We start from the raw sequence: 27,662 nt of genomic DNA on the forward strand, positions 1-27,662 counted from the left end.
AGTCTGGGTAAGGACATTATTCTAAAATGTATTTTTTAATAAATTTACTAGTGAACTAGATTTATTAAACCATAAAATATTCAACATATGGTTGCAAGCTTACAGTATCTGTGATTGCATCCTACCAAGAGGCCGGTACCTGTCCCAGACAGACAGCAGGAGTAAATTACGTTGCAGAAAGTTGGTTGATGTTCATGGTGCCTCCTATCTTGATGACACTTGCATTTTCCACAGATCCAGTGCCCAAATGTAATATTTTCTGGTTCAGTTTAGAAACCTCCAGGCATAAGCAACACCTTTGATTCATGGATGAAAGGAAGAGGACATTGCAGGCTGCAAGAAACATGGTTTAGCCAGGCATTTTGTGGGACAAGCTAAATCCAAATGGCCAGGGAATAGGGTTGGAGTTCTTCTCCATTAGTCAAGAGAGTGTGATGGACTGTGAGCAACACTTTGCAGCTTTGCTGTGGATGGAGCCAAACACCAACACAAACGGAGTGATTTTGTGTGCACCAAGTCCTGAACACAGCACCATACCCACAGTGAGCACTTCTCATGAGGGCGGCAAGTCTTTTTAAAATCATGTAACATATACATACCATTAGTTGTATAATAAATGTACACAGAAATATTTGTTTATATGAGCATATAATGTTTCTAGGATTATGTAAACACAAATATAAAGGAATAAGAAGTGTGCTCTTTGCCTCCTCCCTTACATACTGCTTGAGGCAGCTTTGTTGTTCAACAGCAAAACAAGCAGCAGCACATAAAAAAGGAGCAACAGCTCAGTTAGCACTTACCTACAGAAAAATAAACCTGGGCTCTACAGATGTGGTCAGTGTTGGCCTGACCAAGCTGTTGGAAATAATTACAAAAATTCAGGTATACTCACTGGTTTCCCCCTGGTTTTCCCAGTCGATTGGCAGCTGCCTGGTATCCGTTTCAACTGGGTCCTTCTCTTTCCGTGCTAAACCTCTCTGAGCAGGGATGGCAGTGCCAGGCACCTCAGACATCTCTCCTTCCCAGCGGCTGCAAACCTGCTCCGTGGGCCCTCAGCAACTAGGACAGCCCTTGCTCGGCAGCCACATCTGCAGCCTTTCCCTGTTCCCCCCTTCTCCTTGGAGCCCTGCTGAGATGAAACAAGGTAAAATAACAATAGCCCTGCTGCGTCTCTAACTCAGCCCAAAGCTGTGTGTGGGGTGAGGCCTCAGGGGAGACGAGCAGGGAGAGCAGGAGGGAGCCTTGGCCGCTGCCATGGCTGCCAGGGCCTGGTGCCACCAGGCTGCATCCTCCTGCCAAATGTGCCAAACATCTGAAAAACACCTAAAAATCACCTGAAAAAACCCACCTGTCCTTGGCCTCCCTTGCTGTGTCCGCATGAGAATGGCCTGTGCCCAACGCTTAGCAGCCTTTGCCACCCAAAATCGTAAAATAAAGCAATTTTTTCCTTAGAAACCCCAAGCTCTGGAAATGCCCCCATTCTGTTTCCCCCTCACTTCCCAGCCACCTCAACAAGAATAAACAGCATCATTTTGACAATAAATGGCATCGTTTTGATATGATGTATTTATATTTACATGGTACATTTTAAAGCAATAGCTACACTGATCATACATATTAGAAACAATAAAAAAAGAAGTTAAGAACTAAAATGTACATCATACACTTGTATATATATTTTTTTTTACACAGAGGTAAAAAGGCTTATAAAAATCAATACAACAGGGTTTTAACTTTTAGTATATAGATACATAATGATGAGGCTTCAGGCACTTTAATTTGTTAACGTGAGCAATAGCTTGGAAAAAAAAAAACAAACAAAAAACCAAAACCTTTCCACAACAGGAAAAAAAAATTGGTTAATGTTTTTGTTACCACAGATACAAAAATAAAATCTGAATAATTTCTCTCAAATGATTGATGTCAGTATTGCAAAGCTGACTGGGAGAATGCTACACACTGTTCAGCAGCAGTGTGGAAATTAAGGAGAAATATTTACAAAAAACCACCCATTTCTATCCTTGTGCCCTTACACCACTGCCATCATGAACCAAATAACGTACGCAGCAAAATCTACAAGTATTACAAAAACCCAAGAGAAGAGGGAGGAAGGAGGAGGGAAAGAAAAAAAAATAAAAAAGAGGGACTTTTTTTTTATAACTTTTATTTTCAGACATACAGAAAGGCTTGGAGTATGTCTATTTTACTTAAATAAATAGGGGCACTTCAAGACCGGACAAAAAACTGCAAGATCTTTTTGTAGTGTTGTGCTTTATAGAGAGAAGATCTTACAGATGTTTGTTTACATGAAACAACTTTTGAGAACAGAAATAAAAGGAAAAGGTTGTTTCATTAATTATTTTTTTACGAGGCTGGCTTGATGTTTACTAGACACCATTGAGAGATTTGTCAACTGCTATTAGGCACAAAATATTTGTATTTCATTCAGCAAACCCAGACACATCACCCAGAGTGTAACACTCCATCCCTTTTCCACTATCATTCATTTTTTTTTTCTCCAACCAAAAAAATCCCCAGTAACTGCTATGAATTAAACCTACCCAACTCTATAGTGTATAATAAGCACATTGCATACTTAATTAATGGTTGACTAAAAAGCTGTGATTAACTCTCAGAGGAACCGTTGGGACATTCCACCAAGAAAGAATGGCAAGCGTTCCTTTTACATTTATTTGGCAAATTAATTCTTAAAAAAAAAATTCCTCTCTTTTAAGACTGATGTCAATGTGCAATAGAGGGAGGGAAAGGACATGCGTCCACTGGCAATTTACTGCAGAAAGAAATTATGGCAGGAACAGCAGTGCCAGCTTTGACAAGCCAATCCCTAGCTGCCTCAAAGTATTCGGATTGTACTATGCTAGTTAGAGCTCACTGCGCTAAATCATTTTTTTTATTTTTTAATAAAAATTATTTGGCTATTCCTTGTAATATATTAGAAAAATACTCTTTTTCCAAGCTAATTACAAGCCTTGTACACAAGACAACATGACATTAAAAAAAAAAAAATTAAAAAAAAATTAAAGTAGTATTATCCTGCTGTATGCACCTTATGCATCCACTTGATAAACCTGGGTGGTGAACTGGGGAGGGGGAAAGCCAGGCAGATGCCTCGGTCTGGCTCCTGCAAAGACTCACATGCTCCATCCCACACACAGGCTCACAGCAACGCCGGCCGCGTGCGCAACACGCTGGGACACGTGGAAGTATCTGGAGGATTGGGACCGCAGGTCACAGACTGGAAGTGGTAGTTAACATCCTGGCTTTGGATTTTTAAATACCTGCTTAGATTGCTAAATGTTGTTACTACAGTGGACGCGAATGTTCTCGTGCTCATGTATACAGAAAACAAACACACACGATTTTCCATACAATCCATCACTTAATGCAGCATTTCCCCAGAATTGCCATAATAGTGCTTTTGACATTGCATTGTTAGTAATTCTTTGCATATCAACAATCTTCCTCATCTGGAACCTTAGTGTTTTATTCACAGATCACTATGTTGCTGGCTAATGAAGACGTTCCCTTTCTTTTTGGGCAGAGCTCTGAAAACACAGTTTTATTTTTCCAATGTTATTTAGGGAAAAGAGAAAAGCCTAAATTTTAAGTTTCCCTTTCAAGTAGTGGTCTGAAATGATTACAGGTAAGGAGGACTACCAGATTCTCAATGGTTATGTGACTATGGTAACTGAGCCTTACTTTCTGTTCACAGAGGTTTACGAACAGAGAAATAATTTAAGATGTTTGCTGAAGGAAATGACGATGGACCCTAGAAGAGAAACTGCAGCTTAGATGGCTATTTTAGCTTTGGAAAACAGAACAAAAAACCCAAAGAAAACCAGTGACAGAAATACTGTTGTTGTGGTACAAGTTTGTTACTAGCACACCTTCTATACACGCACAATAGCTTGACGGTAAGTTAAAATACCTTCCAAGTGAGATTTCATTCACTACACCGCCCCATTTCTAGAAATGCCAAAGCTTGCTAACACACTGATGGTACCACACAAGCGGAGGCAAGACAGACACAACCTGGAGATGTTCTACAATCCACCACCATTTAAAGCAGTTCTTCTCTCAAACTCATTTTAAATGAAAAAAAATATATAAACATGTACAAGACAGTCTGTTTTGATTACAGATTAATAATACAAAAGTCTATGCTGTAGGTTAGTTAGTTAGAACAGTTGATGAGCAAATCAATGCAGTGTGAGCCCCAGATGACCCAATGTAAAGTGATCCAAACTGGTGGTTTCCGGATGCTGTCGGGCACAGTGGCTGCATTAAAGTGAGTGACCTCAGTGCTCCAAAACCAACGTGTTCCTTGAACTACAGGAAAAACCTAACACTTTGAATGCATCTGTAGTCATCCAGCAGCTTTGTGTTTTCCACCACAGCACCTGCACATGACCCCACAGTGGTAACAAGCCCGAAGCGGCAAGTAACAGCACATACATGGAGCAATGAAAGACAAGGCGATAAGGGCCATCCACCGGAGGCAAAACATTTCATCACTGGTGTCGCACGAGCAAGGATCTGTATAGTCTCCTTCTGGGTCGGACATACAGTGATAGAGCATAGTGTCTGCGCACCACATACAGCTCACTCGATGGATGCAAGTCTTGACGCGGTCTGGAGCATCCTGGCATTGACCCCGCTTGTTCTCCTCGTGGTTGAACATGTCCCTGCAGTACACGCACCGCGACCTCTCACCATCTTCCTTCCGCCTGGGCTTGAATTTGACAGGTTGAGTCTTTATCACAGCACCCTTGGTATCTTCACCCAGGTCAAAGTCTGAGTTGTCTACGTAAGGATAAGTGTATTCGTGTTTCGAGGCCTCGCTTTTGGCAAAACGTACGTAGGAGTCCATGTCATCAGGATCAAAGTTCTTTCCTCGTGCTGGGGCATGGCGATAATCCTCATATCCAGTCATCCAAATCTTTTCCCGAGGATTGATGCGCACTATCTCCTCATCATCGTCTGGAAAGTTGACGTGCCGGTAGGATCGTGGTACTGACTGTGGAAGTAGGAAGGAGGGAGAAAAAAGAAATAAGCTCACTTTGCTACTGGTAATCACTGTCCCCTTGCTTCATGAAGAGCCAATATTTAACAACTGTGTCTTTCCTTCTTTATATGCCCCTCACCGTGATCCATCACAGTTTCAGCCTTTGGCTCAGGAGGGAGCACAACGGTCACAGTCCTACACTGGCCTGTGTGTTCGTGGTACAACACAACATGCTAAACCTTAGTGTTATCCCTCCTCTCCTCCCCTTTTTTTTAATAACAGGAAGCCATTTAAAACTAACTGAGAAAGAAACAGGGAGAGCAGAAGGAGGGAGTTATCTCTCAGGCATGTGGAAGAAAACCAACCACCAGCCTTAGCTCTGGCAGACAGAGGTTGCAACACTGGGAAGAAACCTTACTTGTTCTAGATGGTAGTGGTCAGAGCTGTAATGGTCGTGAAGGTGGCCACGAGTGCAAATTCTTCGATGTTCGCAGGATGCAGGAGAAGCCAGAGTTCGCACAGGCTGTTCCCTCTTCTGAGAGGAGTTGGAGGAGCTATCTGTAGCATTCTGTTTTAAGCGGAAAGGGCGGAAAAAAATCGTCATACATTCAGCTGTTACCGCACAGGGCATTAAGAGATGTTTTGCTACTCACTGACTTTGCGCACACCTGCAATATTGGCAACACCTGACCGCTGGAGGCTTCATGAAGTTTCACATAAAATACTTGAAAGAGGCAGATCTGTTGCCAGGCCATAAAAGCTGTCGCCACACACATGGAAAAATAATATGCCATAGCCTGCCCGTGACATATTCACCAACACCACTCGTATTTGCTTGGCATGTTATTTGTTATCCTGGGCATGGTGGGATGATGAGTTTACACCAGGAGCTACCTCTGAAGAGCAAAGTTAAACCCTGGGAAATGACACAATCCTGCAGGTCCTGCAGGCTCAGACAGAGCATCTGTGTGTCCACACTGTACCCCACCAGTTACCCAGGCTACAAAAATACTGGCAATTTTGTTAACCTTTACACATTCTCCAAACACTCACTGAATTCCAGTTCATCACAAGCTACTTGAATAATCAGCTTTCCTTTAAAAACTTCAGGATTTTTTTTTTCTTGTTTTGTCACTTTTTAGCCACTCGCAATTAATGTGCAATAAATGTTACTTGTGTTTTTATACATTCCTGGCTTCCCTGTGAGCACTTTCTTTAGGTTAATTAACCACATCATTATGCAACAATGATCACAAAAGGTTGAAATATCACACAAGAACATGCTGTTGCCAATACCTGCTGCTTCTTAACAATCATATTTATCTTCCTGCAGAAACACACAGTGGGGTAATAATGTCAGCCATCATCTCTCCATAGCCCTTCCTTGGTTAAAACAGTTGCCATACAATATTCAGGATTTTGCCCATTAATTCTATTTGTAGGTTTTGGGCTTTTTCATATTACCATGAATATCAATGGACAGTTGTTAAATGCACCAGCAAACCAAGAGCAGGAAAAGGAGAGCCTCCATGCACAACAAACAAAACAGCTGTAGCACTGTACATGCCTGAAACACTGGTGCTTGAAAAAAAAAACATCTCCACCCCATCCCCATCTCAACAAACAAGATGTGCAGCAGCTACAAGTCCATGGAAAAGGTTCCCGATTGCCACTGCAGTCAGTTGAGACACAACCTCAAGAGCAGAGAAGAACTGTATCAGCAGTAGCAGAAGACTGGTTTTACCTGAAAAGCTTCTCTCCTTGTCAAGAATGCACTCTCTAAATACTATTTTCCAATAAATCATACTAGACACATTTCTTGCTCCAAGAATAAAAGAACCCTCATTGTGAATATTTGTTTATTCTGAAAACAGCACTCTGAAAGACTCTGTCCAAAGGTGAGAACACCTTGAAGCATTGCAACACAGAAATAGATGTTGGTTCTCTTTAACTCTTATAGCACTTTAAAAGCACCGAGCTCCCAACTTATTTTGTTGAAAGCAAATACACAGTTGTTTGCAGTGTGATGTAAAGCCAGGCTGGGTTATCTGAGAGGTACAACAAGCAGGATGAGTTTTGAATGGCTGACTCCCATTAAGAACAGACTTTTAATGCATGTGTTTGTTTTAGGTTTTTTTTTTTTAAACAAGTACATAGAAGCAGATCAACTCTAAACATAGTTAACAACACCTCTGAAGTGTAACTGCACCAATATTCAGGCTCTTTTAAAAAAGAGGTTTCATCAGCTCAGTCTTTGTAACTTTTATTAGACAAAAGCATTTCAAAGCTGGAGTTTAAACCTTTCCAAACTAATTCTTGTGCACTTAACTTCAGGTCCTACAGTATCTAGCACATTTTGGAGACATTTCAAAAGAAAATGAGCAGCTCCTACAAACATTTTGTAGTAACATTAAGCTTACAACCCTTTTGAAAACTCTGAGAAGAGTCAGGATTTAGTTACAACAGCCACGATGGCACTCACACAAGTACCTTTTTTCTATATGCGGTACAGACCAGGATGCTGAGCTGTGATTTAAGCTCCTCAGAAAGCCACACAACACACCCCATGGCCCAGGCAGCCCCGGCCTGGTCTCAAAGTTAAACTTTGACTGGCATGAAGCAAAAAAGAGGCAGGGCCTTAAAATGGTACCATGGCAGCAGGCAGGACCCTTCACTGTATCCACAGCTGAGCCCTGCTGGGACAAGCCTTTTGTGGATACACTTCGAAAACATTATGGGTGCTCATGGTCCAAACAACACAGCCTGGGGAAATTACCCAGCGGGAGGTCATTGCACATACTGTCCTGCAACTGCCTCCCTGTCCCAGATGAAAATAAAAATCCCACCCAAACTGGATATAACTCCTCGATAATCTCAGCAGGGCAGCTGGGAGCTATAACCAGCCCTCCAAGCACTGTGCTATTTGCTGCCTCTCCGGGAAGGCAGCATTTCTGCAATAGGCAACAGAAAAGAGCTTGTAGTGATTTTTATCTTGCCCGATTTGTATCTACCTTTGCTTTCCTCCACACCTTCTTCTCCTTTAGACCCGTCAGGGCAACCAAGCCTCTCCTCCACATGTGTTGACATGGCGACAGAACCTGTTTGCAGCATACCGGAGGCTGTGACACTGCTCTCCGCTTTCACCTTATTAAAAATTGCTGCATTTCCACATTCAATGTCCCCAGATTAGAGGGGCAGTTTGCCAACACAACTAGCACCCAGAAAGGGGAAATCAAGCTATCCAAGATTGGGTCTCTGCTCACCCGTCCACAAAGAAGTTTATGCTGACTCCTGGTTGGTGACATTAAAGGCAGTAGCTGGTTCACAAAGGCAGTATCTGCAGAGCTACCTTGCTGACCATCAGCTGGGATAAGCACTGGTACTTTCCACCAAGGTTCCCTGACTGAAGTTTCAAACTGACATAGGAGAAGAGTGCTCTCAACATACATGAATGTGTGGTCTGAGGATTGAAGAAAAAAAAAAGAGGTAGAAAATACCGGCCTTCCAAGCAGAAGGTCACCAGTGAACCCCACAGGCTCCTCACCTGTGCTGGTGGGCACACTCATCAATGATATGAGGAGAGAGATGAACAAGATGATGACACAGTTTTCTGATGGAACTAAAGTTATTCATGAGAGTCAAAATGAAAGCTGACCCTGAAAACTTATTTAAGAATCTCATGATGCTGAAAGACTTTTAACATGCTAGATATTAAAAAACCCCTGAACATAATTAACTCTAAACTGCAGTGTGACATAAACACCTTGGTCTGACACATGGAATGATGCCCTCTGAGCCAGTTACTGCTGTTCAGGAAAGAGGTCTTGGGATTAAAATAGGCAGCTCTGTGACAGTGTCCACTTGGTGGCCCAGCAACAGGTTAAAAAAACCCAGCAGCCACAAAGACAATCGCCGAGGCACTCCGTGTATCTGCTGTGCTTCTCCAAGCTCTCTGTGGTGCTGGCCGTCCTCCACACTGGTCCAATAAGGGTACTTCCACCATGGCAAGCTCACAGAGCCATGGCCAGGACCATAGAGGACATGGGATGGCTTCTCAACAACAGCTAACTAAATATCCTAGGTCTCTCCAGCCTGGGAAAGAGATCATGGAAGGGAACAAGAAGATGAGAACTCTACTGAATTGTGAGTCCCACAGAAACGTGAGCAGGAAGGGATTATTCTTCTAGCATCCTTCAGAAAGGAAGATCATGAGGCATTCACTGGAACAGGCTCAATAAGGTTCACGCAGAAGGAGGTACTTCTGATGGTGCCCACAGCTAAAACGCAGTTCAAGAAGCCAGAGGGAAGCCCTCAGAAGGAAGTAATCGACCAAAGATTAGAGGCATGATGATGCCTCAGGCCTCTGAAGCTGTACTCTTCTCTCAGTGCCACTCCACTGGGACTGAACCTGAACTTGGTGACCAGTGACAATCAGGAATGTTCTCAAAGAAAAGGCACACTCATCTTCAGCCAAGTGCCATTAAGAACAAGTGATGGCAAGACTTCGTCAGTGAGGGAAGCAGGGAACAATTTCTGTCCCCCACAACAACGCTGGGACTTGGCTGGGATTTTCTATCATCAGCATAGCACAGAAAATTTTGGGGAGGGGGGCGAAGGGTGGAGACATGAGAGGTTTGCTGCAAGTCATCCAAATACAACACACTCACCTACAGGAATACATCTAGAAAGGACATGGTCTCCAGAGCCAGGCTATTTCACTGATGGAAAAGCAGGTCCCAAACCACTGAGCCACTGGTCTTTCAGAGAAACACCATCTTCTTCTAAAACCTGTTGAAACCAATCCAGCTCCAGCATTTGGGTTTGAGAGGAAACTATTGAAAACATGCCCGGTAGTCACAAAAGAGAAAAGAACCCAAAACTAAAGTTGCTGGAACAGGGAGTCCGATAAGAAACTCTGTTTCAACATGCCCTGAAACGCTCAATTACGAGACATTTGTGCTGCTTGTACCAGAACCTTCTGACTGCTATAGCGGTCACAAACTCTTGTGGTTTCACTGCTTGGATAACAAAATCATTAATCACAACCATAAGAGTAATTTTATAAAACCTGTGCAACACATTTCCTGTTGCAAGCAAGCTGGACATATCTGAGCAAGCACATGTACTGCATGTGTGGTATGGCTGCTTTAAGAAACAACACTGGGCTTCTACTGGCAAATGGTGTCACTGTGGTAATTTAAAAAAAAAGAAAAACATGTCCTTGTTTCCCCCTCAGACTTTCAGAAGTGACTCATTAAATTAAAAAACCCCAGTCATTAGTAAAGAAGATTATGTTAATCATTTACTGCAGTTTATTTCTCATTGAAATGGATTTGTTACACAAGAAGGCTAATCAGATACCTAAGCAATAGGCATAGATGAGCATGTATGAAAAAAATATGAGAAAAAGAAGCATTCTCCTGCTTCTGAACTGGACTGATCACCTAGCCTCTAACGGCTTCACAGAATATGTTCACTCTGTGTGATGCAACATGCAAGGCTGACTACAAAAAAAAAGAAAGATTCCTCTCAGAATTATGAAGCAATACAATCTGTGGCAGCTTGTCAGAAATTGGTTGCCAGAGGGCAATTATAGAGTTCTGTCACTTAAAACTTCCAGAAGTGCTCTCTGCCAGCTAAAGGATTTACTGTCAAAAATAATTGTGGGTCAAGCAAGACAAGATGATTTTTTTCCTCTCTAGAATTTTAATGGCTGCATGAAGGGGGGGGGAACTGATGTACCATGTTGTTGAACAATTAGCTTTGCAAGTAATGGTCCTGAAGGAATCAAAAACTCATGCCAGCCTGGCCTTTATAAAGCACAAGGCAACCTGCTCTCTATTGCCCCCCTCCACTTTGCCCATCTCCCACTGCCATGCAAGCCCACACACCACAACATCCAGATCCAAGAGGGCCTCTTCACACGCAGCACAGAAAAGCAAAACTTGGTAGGGCTCACAGTCTCATCTTTACAGAAGGCATCCCTCTGCAATAGCCAAAGCTCATTGCAGCAACTCCTGGGTTCACCTGGAGAAGCCTGGACATGTTGAAGAAGAGCCCAGCATCACCTCATCTTTAGAGAAGGCATCCCCATCATTCCCAGGACAAGAAAACCAGCTCCACACCAACTCATGGCTTGAGGATGAGCCTGGAAAAGTGACAGCCAGAGAGCTGCATCCTCCTGTGCCACAGCCCGACCACCTCCGGGCCGAGACCTCTGCCGTGGGCTCCCCACTGGCAGCCGGAGCCCTTGGTGTGCTCTGCCCAGGTGCAATCCCTTCGGAGCCCCGGCACAAGGCAGCTCTTCTTCACTTGACCCTTTCCTTTCACTGGAACACGGGGAGGCACAGCTGTGCTATCAGTACGGAAAGGAAGAACGATAAAGCCAGCGAAACAGCACAGCAAGCGAGTGATACCGAGCTCTGCGCTGGCCTGGGGCTTATCTACGGAGCTGCTGTTTAGGAACTTCACAAAGAGGAAGTCTGAGAGTTATTTCGGATGCATGGCAAAGAAACATCCACCTTTCCAAAGAAATTAAGATAAAATATAGTCTCCCAGAACTCCCTCAGCTTAATCTTGCCAGACCAGGACAAGTCCTTCTGTTCTCCTCCAGCTTTTTTTTTTTTAAAGCCTAAAGAGATACAGCACTTCTGAGTTTCACGGATAGTGAACAGCACAAATCCTAAATTTTGTCTCAAAACACCTTTTTCTCTCTATTCAGGACATTTAGAAAAGGGAACAGCTGACATTTTCCATCCATCTCTAAGTGTGCCTTGTGTATTCAAGACAGCCCATTTCAAAGGGAGCTTAGATTATCCAAGTATTAAGAAAAAGATTCAGTGTAAAAAATCTTTTAAGATTTGAGACTCCTGTCTCCTAAGCACAAGCTTTTAATTTGTCATGGCAAGACAAAGCCATGGATGAAATGCTTTTGTCAAATTTCTGTTTGTTTCCTATCACTGAAGACAAGACAGAAATCATATTGCAGAAAATTGCTTCCACACATTTTGGAAACATTTGCCACTCTCATCCACTGGGGATGGCTGGAGCTGAACATAGTTCTACTCTGTTGAAAGTCTTGAAGGAAAAGCTTCATGTTAGATCATATTCCAGTTCAGTTCAAAGACTAATTGGCTGTACACAAGCATTAAAATAAGCATGAATTCAGGCTTGTCCAACACCAGAACAGGACTAGAATTTCTCAGATGTTTGGACTGTTTTCTAGTCATCCCTTAAACAAATGCCAATATAAAGTGCAGAAGGCTAGCAATTTTTCACTGCTACCTTTTTTTATGTTAAGTTTTTGTGGTTACAGCTTTTAGTGCCAGAAAGATGCTGGTGGCTGTGCTGGCTGAAGTCAGCAAAACTTAAGGAACATTTACAAGAATTCAGTGCACCAAGATCATCTCCATTAAACTCCTGCTAAACTCGACTCTGGCATCATTGGGCAGTTCTGCATGGACCACAGATGTGGCTTAACAGCTCACTTCAAGAAGTGAAAAGAATATATGAGACTCAGACACGATTAAATGACATGACAAACACTCAGATGTGGTAAGGGGGAAACCTCAGGGAGATTTTCCTGTTTCACTACTTGCCTCATACAAGCCATCAGACACGTCTGCAAAAGCAGGCATTTGAAGAGATACAAAGAGAAACTTTGTCTGCGAAAGTCAGAGGAGGACTGAAGCAAGTCAGTACCCCATTTTGCTCAGACTCAGACCTGGACCAGAGGCTCTGAGCAGGTATATACAACACTTCCTTCCCAGGATACCCCTCCCTCTCGCTGCACCACTGGGCTAGAGCACCACTTTGATGGAAAGGAAAGTCTTTGCATCAGGTACTTACAAGGGAAAACCAGAATGTTTTAAGGGGGGAAAAAACCCAAACCACAAGCCCAGCTTCTAGGGCTGCTTCCCCAGGCAGCACAGCAATCCCACAGTACAGTGGTGAGAGCAGAGTGGCTCTGTCTACCCACAAGGCGCTTGTGTCCTCATCCATGTGGAGCGCCTCTCCTTACCAGGACTCCCACGCTTCCTTCTTCATTCCTGCAACTCCTCCGTGCTGTGGCCTGATTGGATTTCTCCATGCTGAGACAAGCTACACTGCTTCAACAGGATCTTTTTACTTAAACCTGGCAACTGTTTAAGCTAACCAATTGCTTAAAAAACATCTAGGGGAGAGAGGGTGGCATTTTCTGTTTGCAGAGGCTTGAAAATGACATCCCGGTGCAGACTACAGCATTGTTGGGATGCTCCAGCATCCAACATTTGTGCTTGTACAGCTCGGCAAAGATTAGCAAAGCTCCTTTCTCTAACAATATTATCCACATTACCACAGCTGTCCTCTGCTAAGGCCAAGAGAATGGCCACCATGGTCTGAGCTGCTGAGGGGAGGCGATGGTCACTGCTTCTCCCCCCCACCAGTCCCATCACCTGCTCTGTGGGCATGCGTGGGTGCAGGACCACAGGAATGCAGCCCAAAATCATTTGTGCGTCAGCTCCCTGACCTCAGCTGACCATCCATGTGGTGGCACAGGAGGTACGGAGAGCAGAGGTAGGGGAGGCTGGAAGGGGTGCTCCTAATTTTCAGGTGCTGACAGGGAACTTAGCACATCCAATGCTGCCAAAAAGCATTCCTTTTGCAAGACGGATAAGGATGCTAGGAAATAAAGGAGGAAAGTTCACAAGGGGGTGTTACATACTGGACAGCTGAGCGCAGCTGGGAACAGATGGCTCCACAAAACTCACCACTGAATCTCAGCTCTTCTATACAGAAACTTTCAAGGAGGGGGGAAGTGCTAATGAAAATTAAATTAGCCAAGCTAAAAGAATTGATGCACCTAATCCATCATTAATGTCTCTGCTATGTACACTGCAGCCTCTAAATTCAGCAGTGGTCCTCCTGTATAATACACCAGGTCACAAACAGAGGAAGAAAAAACTAAGTTAAATGCAAACTTCCCACAGCAGACTGATACGATATTTTAAGAAGTCAGTTAGGGGTCCTTTATTCCCACAGTTATGAGCATCAATGATATTTTAGCTGGAATTTATCACCAAAATAGAATCCAACAGCTGATGAAAACTTTTAAAATACCCTCTTCATATGCACTGCAAATATGTCAGGCTCTGCTTAAAAATGTAATGGTACTTATTTACTTCTGTCTTTCCTTCTCATTTTGCAGAAAGAGCCAGAGACATATGAACTGCTTCCTACAATCACTTCTGATTTAATTTTCATGAAGTATTTATGAGATACAGGGCAAGCAGACCCTTAACAAAACACATTAGACAGGTGAGGGAAGGAAACAGGCCTATTTAGATGCAATTCTTTATAATGCATTTCTGTACTGGGCAGAGGTCCACTCTGAGCTCCCCAACTTGTGTTCTGCTGTTCATCCTCAGCTACTACCAAACACATCCTGGGGGCAGAGGGGACACCATCTTGCAATATTTTGTCAGTCAGAAGAAGGTTGTGGGGGTTCTTTACAGCTTTTCTTTTTTGCTTGGTTTTTTCTTCCTAGGGGTGGGAGGGGGAGTCTGTCAACTTAAAGGAAAACTTAAAACCTCATATAAAAGCATGTTTCATTGCTAAGCTTTACCAAACTCCTCCTTTTTTTTCCCAAACTCTCAAAAAAAAAGAAAGCCCAAACAAACAAACTAACAAATCCCAACCCTGACCATTTGAGAGGATCCAAAATTCAAGGCCACACTCCAGGCAGCCTCAACTCTCTGTTTGTTTTGGGTTTTTCTTTTCTGTCTGTTACACAAGACAACAGATTCAAATCAGACTTGCCAGTGTTTACACAGCAGGTGGGAATTACAGGTTCCTTCACGAAGGGAAGAGCAACACAGTCATTTGCCCCACAGTTCCAACTCAACTCCCTTCCCATCACTGCTCAGACAGATGCTCCAGCTCAGCACCAGGAGCCAAATGCTTTTCCCTCTCTCAGAGAGGCCACAGTCCAGCTTTGCCTGCTCGCTCCAGACCTGCATCCCTGCAGTCCCACGGCACTGCCGGGTTATGTGCCAAGCAGCCATTCCCTAATCCTTTCTGCAGCAGTACAGGAAGTTGTCAATCATCGCTCTCCCCCTGGCCAAGGCTGCCTTCTTCCAACAGTGTTTACACCCCGTGCTGGATCTGCTCTGCCTGTCACCTTCAAAGGCAGTGCCTGGGGCCAACCAAGACACCCCAAATCTAGCTGTCTCTGGTGCCTCCTCCTGCGAGTGCCCTGGGACAAGGCATTTTGTTCCAACACAGCAGCCAGTGAGACTGCAGCTTACAAATATAGCTGTGCTGAAAGCCACTTCCTCAGGTTGAATATGCAAGTAATGGAAAAGGCCATTTTCTGCCTTTGTGAAATTTTCAAGCACCCTGAAGCTGAAAGAAAGGCCTATACACTTCAAAAGATGACTGCATAGCCCAGATTAAAGAGGGAATCTAATGGAAAGCTACAGTCTTATCAACCATGTATTTTCAAGGTAAAAGCATTCATTTGGCCATAACACACCCCCATCAACACCGCCTCAGCTATCCTGGCATCTCCTTCTTGTCTCAACTGAAGGACGAACTTCAGAGTAGAAACATGAAGGAGCAACGCAGGAAATTAAGGAGGAAAATACCATAAATCCTAAACCAGACACAAGTGCAAGAACCACCTTACTTGTACCACCAGCACAGCAGAGGTCTTGCAGAAGGTGATGTATCCAGGGCCGGGGTATGCAATGAATTTCAGGTGGCACGATGAGTACTGGTGGGGTGGTAGAGGTTTTCTGCCTCCCGCTTAGCCCATCAGCTACAGTTTCCCTTGAGCCAGCACTTCTGCTTTTCCAGCCCTACAGTGAGCTGGCTCCAGAAGCTAAACCACCGGAAAAGTATTCGCTTTCTTTTATAGGGCTAGTTTTTGGTTCACTTCCCTGGGTTGGCTCAGCACAGGGTCAGCTGTGGTAGGACACATCAGTCAAGTTGCATCCGTCATCTGTGGTTTCACATAGGTGCTAAAATAACTCCTGCAACCCCAAATCCTGCTCCCCCACATCAATCATGCTCTTGGCATGATTGTGCTGCAAAAGCAAGGTGGGGGAACTGAGCTGGCTGGAAAATAACTTGCTTTTCACATGCATCTTGACTCAAATCAGGTCCCCCTTACATAATACCAAAGAAATGCCCTGGAAACCATGGCTGAACAAAAGCAAAAGTAAAATAAAGTAAAAAAAAAAATCCTTTCCCCCTCTGTTTTACTGTATGTTAAGAAAGGGCAGTTTACTCTTGGTTGTATTTTGTTTCTGACACATTTGTGCCTTAAACACACAAGTGTACTACAGCACTCAGCTCCCGATGAACTAAAAGGGAACACGCTCATAAATGGCTTCACACTTTAACTCATCACACAGTTTAAGTACATTACTTACACAGCCAAGTTATTTTTTCAGAAGACAAACATGCAGCTTGTTGACTGCAAGCATGAAATGTTGTTACAACACACTCTGATCACAAATTCACCATTTAGAAACTACAGCTAGAGAGGCACCAGTCAAGTCACCTTTGTACAAGGAATCCCACAGGCAGGTTTGCTGGTGACCCTTTTCATCTTAAAGGCTCATACTACAAGAAAACAAGGCCTTCAGTAATCTGAAGATTACTTAAATTAATGCAAGTCTGGTTACACAAAACAAAAATTAAATAGAGTATAAAATGTAAAGAGCTGGCACACTGAAATACTACAACATATCATCATCCAAGCACAGGGAAAGGGCAAAATTTGTGTTGAGAAGGAGAGGAGAGAATTAGGAGAGAAGGAAAGGAGAGAATTAGGAGAGAAGGAAATCTCTTTTGAACTGCTGGGGCAAACTGAACAAAACTGAGTACTTAACTGGTGCACAAATTACAACACAAGTTCTGGCAAGATGCAGCTATAAGGAAACTTCCACCACAGCAAAAGATCAAATTTCCGTTTCCTGTAGGATATATCCCAATCCCACTGCACAATCAACTGTGTTTGTATGTGGGAATGGTACAGAGCCAAAAAATACACTACAAAAAATGGTCTTGAGAGGAAGAATTGTGACAAGAGAAATTGCTTACCCTCAGCAAAGTAGCTCAACACATCCCAGTTGTTGCTATAATTAGCTACATAAAAACTACACAGCAGTGAGCCTTAGAATATCTGATAGCAATACAGATACTTTCCGTTTAATAATTTGTTCTTCTTATTTGTAATTCACTTAGAGTGAAACAACACCAAAGCAACTGAAATTTGGTCCATTTGGGAATTGTGTTAAAATGCCTACTCCTGATCTGCAGCAAGAAAAGCATGCTTTACCTATCAGAGAGTGACACAAAAACAAACCCCATAATAAATACAATAAAGCAATACATAAATTGTGCGAGACCCCTAGCCCCTCTCCTTTCTTTCAAAGGAAGGACATAAAGCTTCAAATTTACCCCATGAGTCTTTCTCCTATCAGCTCCCCTGAGCTCTTCACTTACATCTCATGAATCTGTTATATACACAAGAATAAATAGAGTTTATGTTCTGTGTACCTCCGCACCACAGTCATTTTTGTATTTCCTTCTGTCCAAATGACAAGTTATGAGTAAGAGTAAGCAAGGGCAATCTATAGGCTGAAGTACATGATAATTGCCCCTACATTTTTGAAGGACTTAAGGAAAAGAGCAGCTGCCTTTCCAGATGATATCACACTGTTCCAGTGACAATAATATTAAATTATCAGTTAGTACAGCTTGCTTGTATTTGCAGAAAGAGCAAGAAAATAAATGGGTTAATTTCCAGCACCACTTGAAAGAAGCAGGAGATCCTGAAAGAAAGGGAGAAATACAACACTAGAAAATAAACCTGACAGCCAGATAAAAAACTTGCCATTTGACCTTCCCTACTGAAAAATCTCTTTCAGCATTGGTATCCATTCTCATTGAGTGATGTGAATTTGTGTGGGCAAAGTTAACCTGAAGGCAGGAAAAAAACCCAAACAGATAAAGCGCAGCTAGCCTTAAAACTGCTAAAAAAAGCCAGGACCTTTTCAGTGTTTTAGTGGCATCTCTCCTGCTTTCTGACCCTTGGCAGACCAGCAGGAAGAATTCCACTGAAAACCTCCTGATACAGCCTGGGATTAATGGGATGAAGAAAAAAACCCAATTAAAACACAGATAAACCAGTAACTTCAGGCTCTGGGACTACCCTGGTAGCCAGCCTGTTGGAACAGCTCTAGGCAGCTTTTCTCGTGAGAAGAGGTGCGAAGAGCCAAAGCTGTGTTCAGACACGACAAGCACTGCCGAGCTGCTGAGGTGGGGCTGCACTGGTTGCTCAGGTGCTGGGCAGGGGTGCCCAGAGCCCTGTGCACAATGTGAGTGACCCAGCTGTATAAAAGAACATGACTAAATCTCAGTCCAGTTCATTGGTCAAAGCCAGCAATGGCTATTTTGTGTTTGCTTGTTTTTGAGGGAAGGATTTGAGCCTGCTGGTTTTTCTGTGTGTGAATTTCTCTCTTCTTGGCAAGTACTTTTTTTTTTTTCCCCTTTAAAATCTGAATTAGAATAGCTGTGGTTTACAATGCAAGCCCAAAATCCAGACATCAGAGGATGTGGCTAGCAGCAATGAACCCTTTGGCTGTTCACACAGAGCACAGCTGGCTCCTGGGCAGGAAGAAGAACAGAAGTAAGGCCATCATGTCCTGTCACTGTAACAATCCCCACGTTGCTCTGCTCAGCCTCACAGAGCAAAGAAGGTAGATTTGCTCAAGGTGACAACCCCATCATTCCCACAGAGAGCTCTGAGCCTCCAAAAGGCATTTTCCCCTTCTGTTACTCGAGGACAGCATTAAGAAAAAGGAAATTGCAAGCTCTTGTGGCTCCTCAATCCCTGAGCACAACTTCTGACTGAAACACATCTTGCAACTTGTTGTTCTACTCTCAGCAACATCATTTTCCATAGAGGGCTGGGATGAGAGATGCTCCAGCATCCCACAGAACTCACAAATATATTCCAAAGTATTTGGACAGGGTTTCTACTGTCTACTTTAAAGAAAAAAAGCCACAGTTATTCTTCAAAAGAACCAGCTGAATGTGAAATGACCAAGCCAGCAAGAAAAATTACATTTACTGTTTATCTAACTAACATAAATCTTATAAATTTTAATAGTGAGGCTGTAACATGCTTGAGGCCCAGATGGGAGATGAAAGTAGACAAAAGGTTTCAAGGAAAGGCAGCAGGGATAAATCTGTTTTTTTAATTAGGAAAGCAGAAGAGATGCAAGAGGGACTGTAATGCAAACATCTGCCCCAATATGCACCCTTCTGGTGGAGAAGAGGTAAAATTGTGTCTGTCTCTGAAATGACTGTCAGCAGTGTCCAAGCCACATAACAAACTTCCTAACTCAAACATCCCCAAGCACAGGAATCCACGTTCATGAGAATATTTCCCCCATCTTGCAGTCAGGGAACCAAGATAAGTAAGCTTTTAGCCAGGAGTCAACAAGAGAAGCAACGGACGGAGTGTGTGCACTTTGAAAAGCCACTTTTGCTCAGCCATGTGCTAGATCCTGCCTGCTCAACCTGCCAAACTCTGAAGGTCTCACATTGAACAAAAACTAGGATTTAAAAAAAATATTATTGATTATATAAAACAGCTGTGATTTTAACATGCGTATCAAACTTAATGAGGCTGAGTTTTGCTGTTTTCTCCCTTACATTCCTCTTAAAGCAAAAGGAGACTGCAGTCATTTTTAGAGTCACAAACATGGGAGCTGCTGCTCCTCCTGCCAGTGGGTGTCTTTTCTTTAGCACTAAAGCAGGCACAAGGCTGCAGATTTATCTGAAAAACACATGAGTGGTGTTTCAGCTGAACTGGTCATAAGGTTTCAGAACAAACACCTCTGCTTTTTCAGATGGGATGCTAAAAGAGACCATTTCAGGTACTCTGCAGACTCTGGAAGACATTGACCTTTTTTCCTTGGAATCAATTCACATTTTTCACTTCGTGGTCATGTGGGATTATTATCTGTAATTGAAAGTAGAAGTGTAGATTAGGGAAAAAAATTTTACACAAAAACTCAATTATATGGCAAATTCTGTGGCTGAGGAACTCCAGAATGCATTCAGTCTGTATCAAACCCTACTTCTGAAATGAATGTTAATTAAAGAAGGCTGAAGACGCAGGCTGGATGGATTAAGACAAACAGAACAGTCTCAGCCCATTGCAATGACAGTGTTTCCCCAATGGAGACAGAACGGATGGCCAGTCTTACTCAGATTGCATCTCCTGAGAGGACGATTTATAATGTACAAGACAGAAGAAATTTATTTGCTAACATATGGAAAACATTTATGGGCTCTTCAGAGGATCTGAAACTCAAGAAACACAACTACATATTGTTAAAACTCCTAAATGGAGATTTCATTCTAGAAATAAGCGTTTTTCAACTCGAGTCTGTGACATTTAGTTCCATATACTGTTGTTTCCTGCCTTGTCAGGTATGAATTTCAGAACAGGTTGTATGCTGTAGGTCTAAGCCACAGGAAAAGTGTTAGCTGGCAAAGCCCTGTTTTTAAACATATAACCCATGCTTCAGAAAGATGGATGGCGAGCATATGCCATAGGGATAGGGCAGGATCCTGCTGCCCAAGTTACCATCTTGGCTCTGCAAGTTACAGTCATGGGAGGAGACAACTACTGACACCAAGCGAATGTTCTCACAGCCACAGCTGCAGATAATTCAAAACCCCAAAAAAGTCCACCTTCTGATACAAGAAAATGGTCCTCCACTAAGCCATGCAAGGTCATAGCCTGCAGGAGAGCTCTACCTCTGGGGCAAACCTTCTCTTCTTTCCCATGGAAGTAACCTGCTGGATGCCTGGAAGGGCTGCACGCTGGCTGAGGAATAAACGAAACGGATGATGCACCAGTTGCACACACAAAACTACGCACATCCCATGGAGCCATACTGGAGCTAACAGGATCAGGGGCTTTATAAAAGCCCCGTGTCAATCAATGGCCAACAGCCGTATCGGGGTCAGGGCTTGTGTGCAATGAGGGGGGCTGCTCTAAAGCTGGGAGCATCACGTTGGTGCAAACATCTGCGCACGATGACGTCGGGGTGGCCGGCCACAAGGCAGCCTCAGAAATGTGAAGTTTTGGACTGCTGTGCTTGAACAGATTGAAACATCTTCAAGAAGAGCAGGACCTCGGGCCAAATATTTGAGGCAGCAGTGCAGCAGCAATGGCTGAGATTTTCAGAGACGGGTAAATGACTGATTAAATGACTCAATCATGCAGATGCTTTTGAAAATTCTGCCGCACGCAGTTAAGTTTATTCATGCATGTGTGGGAGAGGGGGAGGACTGTGAAGATTTTAATAACTACCTTAGGAAATAAAAAGAACAAATGTACTTTCTCTTTAAAACAGAGAAAAAACCCCAACCAAACCCAAAAAATCCACTGCTGTGGCTCGGTAAGAGTTTAGAGAAAGTTCTACAGAAGTTTAGCGTGGAAGGATGACCAAATGGACTATGATACACAAGTCAAAAATATGTGCAAAGAAAGAATGGAACAGAACGGTAAAAATAAAACATTTCACAGCCCTATCAATTTCTTCCAGTTTTAAACTGCTCCATGCTTCAGTAAGTTATTTCTGGCGTATGCAGTCTTCATACTCTACCATAACCTACCAGATAAATAGGAAGTTGAGAGCTTTGAAGAGCTTAAGGACTGCAGGAAAAGGAAAGACTTCATCCCAGAAAACCAAAGAAATATTGGGGAAGAAGATGTCCCCAAAGCCTTATTTTTGGAGTATGACAACACATCTGCCTGGTGTGCGATCTTGACAAACAGCACCATGCGAGGTCCCACCACCAGTGAGGTCCTTCTTGCACTCTGGAGATCAAGAAACCCTGCAGGGAGTGCTGCCAGGCAGGACACAACTTGTTCTCCCAGGTCCCAACGAGATGCCGATGCCGCTGAGGTTTCCCTCCTTGCTAACGCTATTGAGCAGTTTGTTCTTCCTTCTCTGTCAGGCATCCTACCCATAAATGTCTGCATGGCAGGGAGTCACCTGTCACCTCCCCAGGGTCAAGTAGGTGGGAAAAATCTCCTGCAGTTCTGGCTCTTCATTTTGAACACAGGAGTTTGAGTGATTTTGATACAACTGGAGCACCATTCATCCAAATTTTCCAATGTAAAACAACACCTACTTAAAGGCAACAAGTTCTTTCTCCTTGCAAAAAAGCATTCTTCGACTTTAAAAACCAACACAAGATTGAGCTTGTGGAGAAATTCAGAAGCACTCCCAGGTCCCTAAACATCAGCCAGTAGGATTTTAGCAAAAATACACTTTCCTGGTTCCACAGGCCACTCATCACTGTTTAAGCATTGAGTATTCCAATGTGTAACCCAGTTAGAGCTGGTACACACCCATCCAAGGAAGATTTTGACAGTCATCCCCTTTCCGATGAGCACAGAAGAGCCACACACACATCAAGAGTGACTGTCCACCCCCAGCAGAGCACAGCTCCTCCAGAAAATTTGGGAACAAAGCAGCACGTATCGGTAAAAGGCTCTGGCTCCACTGGTGCCTCCCTCGCCCCCCCCCGCCCCATCCCATCCCAGTGCCTATAAATCACTTTTGGCAGGTAGCTGGGAAGCAGCTGCTAATGATAGTTTTGCTGCAGAGTGCAGGAAGTCACCTTTTAACCCTGCCTGCTGTTGTTTGTCTCCCTGAGCGTGACAAAAGGACAGATGCGGACAACTCGCCAGCCGTTGGGAAGATCCGGTCAAAACTCAGCAGGGAACCTGACATGGTCCCATGCTGGCCAAACATCACCCTCAAAAACACCTTTTGGCTTTGGATGCTTCCTGGGACTTCTTTTCAAGCAGCATGATGCTTGTACTGATTTTTTCCTCCTTCACCCTAAAAATCCAGGGAAGTATCCCAAAGACAATTTTGAGTTTGCTGGTGCTGCACGGAGGATATCCCACCTTCCCCTTTCCTGCCCTCTGGGCCCCAGGGGACAAGGAGGGCACTTGTAAGGTAACTAAAGCATTTATATAAGTGCACACGGGGGGTTGAATTAAGGTTAGCAAAAAAATTTATTAAAAAAATGTATAAAATGTGAGCAACTTGTTTCCAGCCCATGGAATAGCCCTAATCAGTCACATTTTCACCTGACAAGTTTATTTTGCTTTTTAACTTTCCTTTTGAAGTGTGCAAGGTTAGCAGCTTTAGTTCCAGTAAAGCTCCAAAATGCGTTTTACACAACAGCACGAAAAACCTCCAACAGCTCATTCCTGTTTAAGTCACTGCTGCTTAGACAAACGCCACACTTCTGTGCCTTCCTCCACCCGAAGAACACCTGTCTGAACTTTCTATGTTTCCATGTACAGGTGAAACATCTTTTGAGTTGGCTTTTGTTTAAAACTGTGACTTTGATTTAAACTGTGTTTAAAACCTTATTTCCTTGAGTATGTACCTGAGTAGCAGTCACCTTGCTAAGTACCTGAGTTTGCAGGAAGCTTCTTAAGGACAGAGAGAAGTATTAGCAGGGGTGTGCACCACTCAGTCTAAGCCAAAAGAAATTCAAGGGTGATTATTTCTTCACTTCTAGCCCCTGACATCACCTGCTCTGACATGCCTTTCACGTGGTGACGGGACGCCAACAGGAGGCCTCACATTCTGTAGAGGATATACTTCCATCAAATAAAACACACCCAGTGGCCAAACATGATGGTGGCTGAACGCCAACCCTGAGGCATAAAAAAAAAAAAACCCTTCTAACCTGACCATGTAAACCCGAACATAAAAGAGAAGGACCTTGGGTGACAGGTACTTACAGTGAAGACATCATCATCGCCGACCTCGGCCTCGTTGTGAAGGGTGGACGAGGAAGTCGTAGATCCTAGAAAAAACCAAACCAACAGCATTTTAAACACACGACATTGCCATGAGACTTTTTTTTTTTTTTTGAGGCTGTTAAACATTTGGATTCTCACAGGTTTGTGTATTGTAGATACATGAAAGTGGCTCAAATTAAGGAAGAACAACCCATCTGCTGGTAGCTGGGTTGGAGAGGTAAAATCTGAAAGTATTTCTTGAAACGGAACGGTGTGGCTGCCAATGCTAATTAACAATGGTAAAAATAGCAGTTACAATTTCCAATTACAGAAGACTAATTTCTGAAGAATGGTAAAGCTATGTACTAATCATTGCTCCAGGCTGATTCTCAGCTGTCAAGAAACCATGTATGAGTTTTTCTTCACTTACTCCCTAAATCTGGGGGGGAGGGGGAAATAACCTTTAATTTAAAAAAAAATGAACCTCACATTGACAATGAAGAGTGAGATTGGGTTTTTTCCTTCTAATTTTGGAAGCTGTTATATCTCTGTTATCACCTACTTCTCAGAGAATCACCTTGCCCCACGTAAACAAAGTATTAGAAAGGAGCTGATATGTGTAAAACCACAGACAAGAGAAAAATATTGGGGTGCAATTTTCATTAGGTACATTCGACAATCTTCTGGAAAAGTAGGAAAGCATATCAAAAAGCTTTCCTCACCCCGCAGGTGTTCCTGTGGAGCCGCTCCAGAGCCTGGTGAGCACCCGTGCCACAGAAAGGCCTCAGGGAAGGGGGCACTCGCCATCGCTGGACTTGACACCAAGTTTATGCTGTACCTAAAAAGGAGTGACTCCTCTCCCTGTACCCAATCAAGATCCCAGACCCCCTTCCTGGCTGCCTAAGGCTGCCAAGGAGGAAGGATGCAGCAAGAGGATGTGCTGGGGGGGAGAACCCTCAAGTCAAAGGTCTATTTTTTTGATGGAAGCCCACTGCTAGACTGAATTATGGCCACATCACATCCCTGACCAACAGGGCAGAACAATTTGTACTGCCTTCATTCTGGAAATTTGTTAAAATAACGTGTTTTATATAATGCTATTGGCACCACCCTTGGCTGCTCTCAGTTGCATCACCACGAAGATGTGCAGAGCTAAGTGTGAAAGCCCACTTAAAACACTGAGTAATGTGGAAACATTTGTGCCATTTGCTACATTAGCTTTAAAATTAAAAAAGCTGAAGCTCTACGGAGCTGCATAGGGTTCTTGTACCTGTGTCCCAAACTTCTGATGCTACAAGGAATGAACTACTGGTTGAATATTCACAATAAAGCAGTGATTAAGTGAAGTTCTGAAAGCACACTTAGTTGTGCTTAATATTACCTGATGAATTTGATCAAGTATGTGAACAAAAAATGAATGATAAATGAAATCCGCTGCCCGACGCTGTGCGTGCATGAGCCAGTTATTGTTTTTCATTCAGAAAGCCTCATTTGGAATTTAAGGAGGAACACATTCATGAGGATCAGCCTGGACTGTTAATGGGATAAATATAGATTTGCTGATTTTGAAGTATCTGAGATACAGCAGAACTTGATTTTAAATACCTCCACTGTAAAATGGATCAAGAAGAGCAAAACAGGAGTTGCCAAGTATTGGCATCTCCAAAATACTACTCAATACAGCTGAGTTATTATCTCCTTGAAACTCTGCACAATCCCATGCCACTTACATAAAACATCACTTTTATGACTCAGAATGCTTCACAGTTTTAACCAGAAGAAGAAAGTCTGCTTGTAACTTCTCAGTGTTAATGGCACAGAAAAAAGCAAATGAATTGAGAAGATCCTTCCTCTAACTGACGAGGTATTTACCAGCAAGGAGCCCTGGGGGATTAATTCTCTCCCAGCATCTACCGTGTTCATGTTAAAGCAAGGACAGACCATCCAGAACATTAGGTTGTCTTATGGAGCTGATGTACTCAAAAAGAATATACATCTATACATACATCTGAGTTAGTATCTTCAGAAAATGTACCATCTGTGTATAAAAATACCCTGGTCACACTGGAAGAGAAGGCAAAAGGCTTTGGATTACTAAGCCCCTACATAAAATAGTATGGCTAAAAAAAAAAAAAAAAATCAAGAAAAAAATGTATGAAGAATCAAATTTCATTAAAATAACATACAACTGAATTATAGCTGTATTGTGATTGCCTGATTGCAATGAAATGTGAAAAGGAAAAATTTATGACAACTTCAAAGCAGACAATTCAAACGCATTTTTTACAGAATTAAAAAAACAACACCCCAAAACACAACAAAGTCTTCAAGAACTACCATTCAGCTTAAGAGGATGCAGACAAAACTAATTACTACAAAATAAAACCAAAAACAAACCGAAGTTTTATTCAACTCCAGGCAGGAATTAAATCCTATGATTTAACAAAGACTCAGTAAGATGAGATTTGACTGCAAATAAAGAGCCTGGGCTGTTTGAATTGCCATCACTAGTGTGAAACCCAAGCCTATCAAAAAAAGCAGTAACAACAAACTTGATAAAAAATGGGGAGAAGTCTGGACAGAGGATTGAAAAATACTTGAGTGAAACACCTTATCTCCTCTAAGGGATGAGGAAACTCAATTCTTAAAAGCTGGGGTTTGCTCACTGTGGGATAAGGGCTCCCCAGCTACACTTGGACACATGCACAAGAGACTCCAAGCCCAAGAACTGATTTTAAACACATCCCTGACTCAAACCCCCTGCCCACTCTTCCAAGGGTGGAAGTGTCCACCCCCACGCTACCTTCGATGAGGTCCTCGATGGCTTTCCTCACTCCTCTGTCGAAGGCTCGAGCGTCAGCGGGGCTTTGAAAAGTGAGCCCAAACTTTCTGTTGTCAACTTTCCAGTGGTGGAAGGTGGGGTTTGCCTTCGTGTACACCAGGTCCTTCTTCACAAAGCACTCCAGCACCACCTGGGAGGGCGTGAGCCCCAAAAGAGGAGCAAAGTCACTTTTCCCACCCCAAGGACACAGCCAGCACCGTCTCAGGCTGGACCCAAAAGCAAGCCAAGTCATGCCTCGCATAGGGGAACATCCTTCCCTACCAAATGATGACTAATAAACACCAGACACAGTAATTGTTCTCAAAACCATTGCACATTCATCTTTTGCTTGTGCTTTGAGTAGGCGCTCATTCCCTACCCCAGGAGCATGTTTTGGACCCAGTGTGGCACAGGTTAAGCTAGCGGGGGGTTCAGGAGGAAGGACAACCTCTTCCCTCAATAATTTTGCTCAACAGAAGTTTTATCCACCAGCAGCAGATTTAGGAGGTGCTGCAACACTCCCCTCACTGTTTTTAAATTGTTCACCCCAGCCAGACACTCATCTCAAGTGTGCCAAAAACCATCTCTAGAGTGATGCTCAGGGACAACAGGAATAGCTTGTCATGTCTTACTCCACCTCTCAAAACCATAAGCATGGCTCCCAAATAATGTCAAAAGAATCATCCTAAGCAAAACAGCATTGCAAAAGACAAACCATAATTGAAACAGCTTTAAAACACCAGTCTTTTTGAAAGCAAGATCATTTCTGACTCAAATAAGGTATTTTTTGAGCCTGTGGAGGGAGTGCTGTTTTTAAGCTAACCCATATCTTCACAGGAGTGCATTTCAGAAGAATCAAATATATAAAAACAAGATAGCAAACTATAACATTTCAAGTGGCCCCTGGAAATCAGGAAAAGGCTTTATTAATTTGATTTGTGCAGGGATAGAAGAGAGCTCCTTTTTAG

The 27,662-nt window shown here is 43.2% G+C and overlaps 1 protein-coding gene across 1 annotated transcript in view; it reads right to left on the reverse strand.

The window, feature by feature from the left end:
- Positions 1 to 1,550: 1,550 nt before the first annotated feature.
- The window catches only part of SPRED2 (sprouty related EVH1 domain containing 2), a 34,730-nt gene continuing 8,618 nt past the window's right edge, over positions 1,551 to 27,662 (reverse strand). The window contains exons 3-6 of the mRNA XM_008635449.2: positions 26,677 to 26,845; positions 23,874 to 23,938; positions 5,448 to 5,597; positions 1,551 to 5,041 (exon numbers count right to left, since the gene is read on the reverse strand). Of these exons, the coding sequence (XP_008633671.1) occupies positions 4,391 to 5,041; positions 5,448 to 5,597; positions 23,874 to 23,938; positions 26,677 to 26,845 (1,035 nt within the window). The 3' untranslated portion in view covers positions 1,551 to 4,390. The remainder of the gene's footprint in view (positions 5,042 to 5,447; positions 5,598 to 23,873; positions 23,939 to 26,676; positions 26,846 to 27,662) is intronic.

The sequence above is a fragment of the Corvus brachyrhynchos genome, unplaced genomic scaffold, assembly GCF_000691975.1.
Source record: "Corvus brachyrhynchos isolate BGI_N302 unplaced genomic scaffold, ASM69197v1 scaffold416, whole genome shotgun sequence".
Classification (NCBI taxonomy): domain Eukaryota; kingdom Metazoa; phylum Chordata; class Aves; order Passeriformes; family Corvidae; genus Corvus; species Corvus brachyrhynchos.